General features: G+C 37.8%; 1 protein-coding gene across 1 annotated transcript; it reads right to left on the reverse strand.

The window, feature by feature from the left end:
* Window positions 1–2,891: 2,891 nt before the first annotated feature.
* On the reverse strand, window positions 2,892–3,662 carry LOC111903286 (uncharacterized). Its single transcript, XM_023899062.2, has one exon. It carries the CDS (start codon window positions 3,660–3,662, stop codon window positions 2,892–2,894), a length of 771 nt encoding a protein of 256 aa, XP_023754830.2.
* Window positions 3,663–4,524: the final 862 nt, after the last annotated feature.

Consider the following 4,524-nt stretch of genomic DNA (forward strand, 5'->3'; position numbering starts at 1 on the left):
AATTTACCAGGAATCAATTTAAAACGAGAATGATAAAGTACTACCTTTTGAACTTTTTGAAATACCTTGCGTATAATCATCTTGTCATGGTATGCTTTGGTCCTTTCTTTGTAAAGAACCTCATTCTCATAGGCTTAATTACGGATCTCCTCAAGTTCTTGTATGTCCAACTTCCTCTTCTTTCCCGATTCACTTAGATCCATGTTGAACTGCTTGATCGCCAAATAGGCTCTATGCTCCAACTCAACGGGTAATTGACATGGCTTTCCAAAAACAATGAGGTATGGAGACATTCCAATTGGAGTTTTGTATGCAGTGCAGTACGCCCACAAAGCATCATCAAGGCGTGTACTCTAATCTTTCCTTGTTATATTCACGGTTTTCTCCAAAATACCCTTGATTTGTCGATTGCTCACTTCGGCTTGTCCATTTTTTTGTGGGTGGTATGATGTGGAAACTTTATGAGTAACACCATATTTCTTCAAAACACTCCCGAGCGTACGATTGCAAAAATGTGTACCACGATCACTGATCAAGGCCTTTGGAACACCAAATTTGGAAAAGATGTTAGCCTTCAAGAAATTTATCACAACTTTTGAATCGTTAGTACGAGTAGCCTTTGCTTCCACCCACTTGGAAACATAATCCACAACCAAAAGAATATAAATAAAACCCGAAGATGATGGAAAAGGTCCAATGAAATCAATGCCCCAAACATCGAAAATTTCACAAACTAAAATGGGATTAAGGGGCATTTGATTCTTTGAGCTTAAAGAGCCCATCTTTTGACATTTATCATAACTTGCACAAAAGAAATAAGAGTCATGGAAAATACTTGGACAGTAAAATCCACTCTCTAATACTTTTCTTGCAGTCCTTTGAGGACCAAAATACCCTCCACAAGCATAAGAGTGACAAAATGTTAAGATAGAATGTACCTCATGTTGATCCACACATCGTCTAATCATTTGGTCAGCATAATATTTCCATAAATATGGATCATCCCAAACGCACCTATTGGCTTCTTTCTTAATCTTATCTTTTTGTCATCGAGTCAAATCTGGTGGAAATTGATTTGTGACGATGTAGTTCACAATATCGGCATACCATGAATGGGAGTCATATCATCTGTAGAAACAATCCGGCTAAGATGATCATCTACAAGGTTTGACTTTCCGCTCTTGTCGTTGATTTCAATATCAAACTCTTGTTAGAGTAATACCCATCGACTGAGTCTAGGCTTTGAATCCTTCTTTGCAAGTAGGTACCTAATAGTTGCATGATCAAAATAAACAATGACTTTAGAGCCTAGCAAATATTGACGAAATTTATCTAGAGCAAAGACAATAGATAGCAATTCTTTTTCAGTTGTTGAGTAATTGGCTTGTGCACTGTCAAGTGTTTTTTAGGCATAGTAAATGACATTAGGAACTCGATCTTTTCTTTGCCCCAACACTGCACCAACTGCATGATTGTTGGCATCACACATGATTTCGAAAGGCAAACTCCAATCTGGTGATTGAAGTATTGGTGCTGAGATCAACAACTCCTTCAACTGACCAAAAGCTTGCTTGCACTCCTTGGAAAATTCAAATTTTGCATCTTTTTGTAGGAGCTCACACATGGGATGGGATATCTTGGAAAAATCTTTGATGAACCTTCTATAAAAACCTGCATGACCAAGAAACGAGCATACCTCACGAACACAAGTGGGGTAAGGTAAAGACTTAATGACATCAATTTTTGCTTTGTCTAACTCTAACCCCTTATAAGACACAACATGGCCAAGTATGAGACCTTTATCAACCATAAATTGACACTTTCCGTAATTCAAAACAAGGTTGGTCTCAATACATCTTTGTAAAAAAAATTCAAATTGGCCAAACATTCATGAAAATAATTACCATAAACTGTGAAATCATCCATAAAAACTTCAATGATCTCCTCAACATACTCTGAAAAAATACTTACCATGCACCTTTGAAAAGTGGTGGGAGCATTGCAAAGTCCAAAAGGCATCCGCCTATATGCAAATGTTCCGAATGGACATGTGAAAGTGGTTTTTTCTTGATCCTCGGGTGCAACAGGTATTTGATGAAAACCGGAATACCCATCCAAGCAATAATATTGTGTTTTTCCCGCTAACCTTTCCAGCATTTGATCAATGAAGGGAAGTCGGAAATGGTCTTTCCGGGTTGAGGAATTGAGTCTTCTATAGTCTATGCAAACTCTCCACCCATTTTGCACACAGGTAAGGACTAATTCACCTTGGTCATTGTTTGTAACAGTAATACCTGTCTTCTTGGGTACAACTTGGACTGGACTTACCCACTTTCTATCTGATATAGGATAGATCATCCCCGCATTCAACAACTTTAAAATCTCCTTTTTCACAACCTCCATCATTGGAGGATTCAAACGCCTTTGAGCTTCTCGGAAAGGCTTGTAATCTTCTTCCATAAGGATTTCGTGCATGCAAAGTGAAGGACTTAACCCTTTGATGTCGGCTATAGTCCACCCAATAGCTTCCTTATACTCTTTTAAGGTAGTGACAAGCTCTTCTTCTTCTTTTGTTGATAACTTTGTGTAGATGATCATTGGCAAAGTCTCTTTCTCTCCAAGATACGCGTACTTTAGATGCTCGGGTAAAGTTTTGAGTTCCAATTCTAGTGCCTGCACAATAGAAGGAGCAAGTTTCTCATTAGACATCGGTAATTTCAGCTTTGGAACATCAAACCTCAATTTCTCTTTTCATCCATGCAAGATACAACTTCCAAAATCTTCATCAATTTTAAATTGCTTGGCAAGTTTTTCCACTCTTTCCTTTTGAAGATTCATATATAAAATGAGAGCTAGCACATCAAGATTAGACAAATCAAAACACTCTTCGGTTAATGTTCAATGACATCCACAAAATTCAAAGATGAAACATCACTTGGATATCTCATAACATCATAGATGTTGAAATTTATCACCTCTCCATAAAATTCCATGGATAATGTACCATCACAAACAACAATTTTTGTCCTGGTTGTTTTCAAAAAAGGTCTTCCTAGAATAATTGAGCTCAAATTTGGCGAGTCATCATCATCCATGTCAAGGACATAAAAATCTGCTGGAAATACTAACTCATTCACTTGGACTAACACATCTTCTAGCACACCTTTTGGATGTACTAAAGATCTATCATCCAATTGAATGATTACCCCGATCTTCTTCAATGTGCCAATATTTAAGGTTTTGAAAATAGAAAATGGAAAAACATTGACAAAAGCTCCAAGGTCTAGCATAACTCGTGGAACATGAAGATTACCTAACTTCCAAGGAACCGTGAAAACACCCGGATCCTTAGATTTTTGAGGTAATCTTTTCTCTAACACTGCAGATACATTTTCACCCACTTGGACAGTTTCATTCCCTTTTAATCTTTTCTTAGATGTGCACAATTCCTTAAGGAATTTAGCATACCTAGGGACTTGTTTGATGGCATCAATAAGAGGAATATTTACCTCAACCTTTCTGAACATCTCCATGATTTCATTGTCTTCCCTTTCACGCTTTGACTTGCTTAACCTTGTGGGAAATAGAGGAGTGACTTTTGCTTCAATAGGAACTTGCTTTGAAGGTGTTTTTGACTTCTCTTCTTCTTTCTCTAGATCCATCTCTTCTTCTTCTTCTTCTTCAATCATCTTAGGACCTTCATATTCTTTGCGATTTCTCAAAGTGATGGCACATAAACTATGCTTTGGATTCTTTTCGGTTTGTACGGGTAGTTTGCCTTGTGAATCCAATTTATTCATAGAAGTGGCGAGTTTAGTCATTTGTTGTTCCAAAGTCTTGATACTCGCCTTGATCTCATTTTGAAATGCTTGAGTACTTGTGGCTAAACTCTTGACAATGTCTTCCAAAGACATTCCCGATCCGCTTGAATTGCTTCCTTGTTGCATGTTTTGAGGTTGGAATTGAGATTGATGAGGAGGTTGATTTGGTTGGAAATGTGGATGATAATTTTGTTGGTGATGCATCTGATTTTGAAATGGAGGTCTTGGTTGATAAGGTGGTGGCCTTGGCTGAAAATTGGCATTAGGTTGATGCCACTTTGGATTGCTTCTTGGCTGAAAGTTTCCTTGTTGTTGACTTGAAAATCCCATAGCTTGAACTGGTTCTACATCTTCTTGTAACATTGGGCACATATCAGTGGGGTGTCCAACTTGTGTACAAATACCACAAGGTCTAATAGTTGGTTGCACACCCTTGTCCTTTGCAAGCATCATCACTACTTTAGTCAACTCAGAAAGTTGACTTTAAATTTTTGGGGTAGAAATTTCTTTCACTCCTCTTGGTGTATCATTGTACCATTCTTCTTCTTGAATTGTATGCTTTGACTCTTCTTCCATGTTCTTGATAAGAGCTCTGATTTCTGTTGGAGTTTTATCAGCTATTGATCCACCACTTGATGCATTGCGTAATCTCCTCTCCCAAGCTGACATTCCTTCACAAAAATATTGTTGGGTTTTGAGCATT

This window comes from Lactuca sativa, chromosome 2, assembly GCF_002870075.4.
Source record: "Lactuca sativa cultivar Salinas chromosome 2, Lsat_Salinas_v11, whole genome shotgun sequence".
In the NCBI taxonomy this organism is placed as follows: domain Eukaryota; kingdom Viridiplantae; phylum Streptophyta; class Magnoliopsida; order Asterales; family Asteraceae; genus Lactuca; species Lactuca sativa.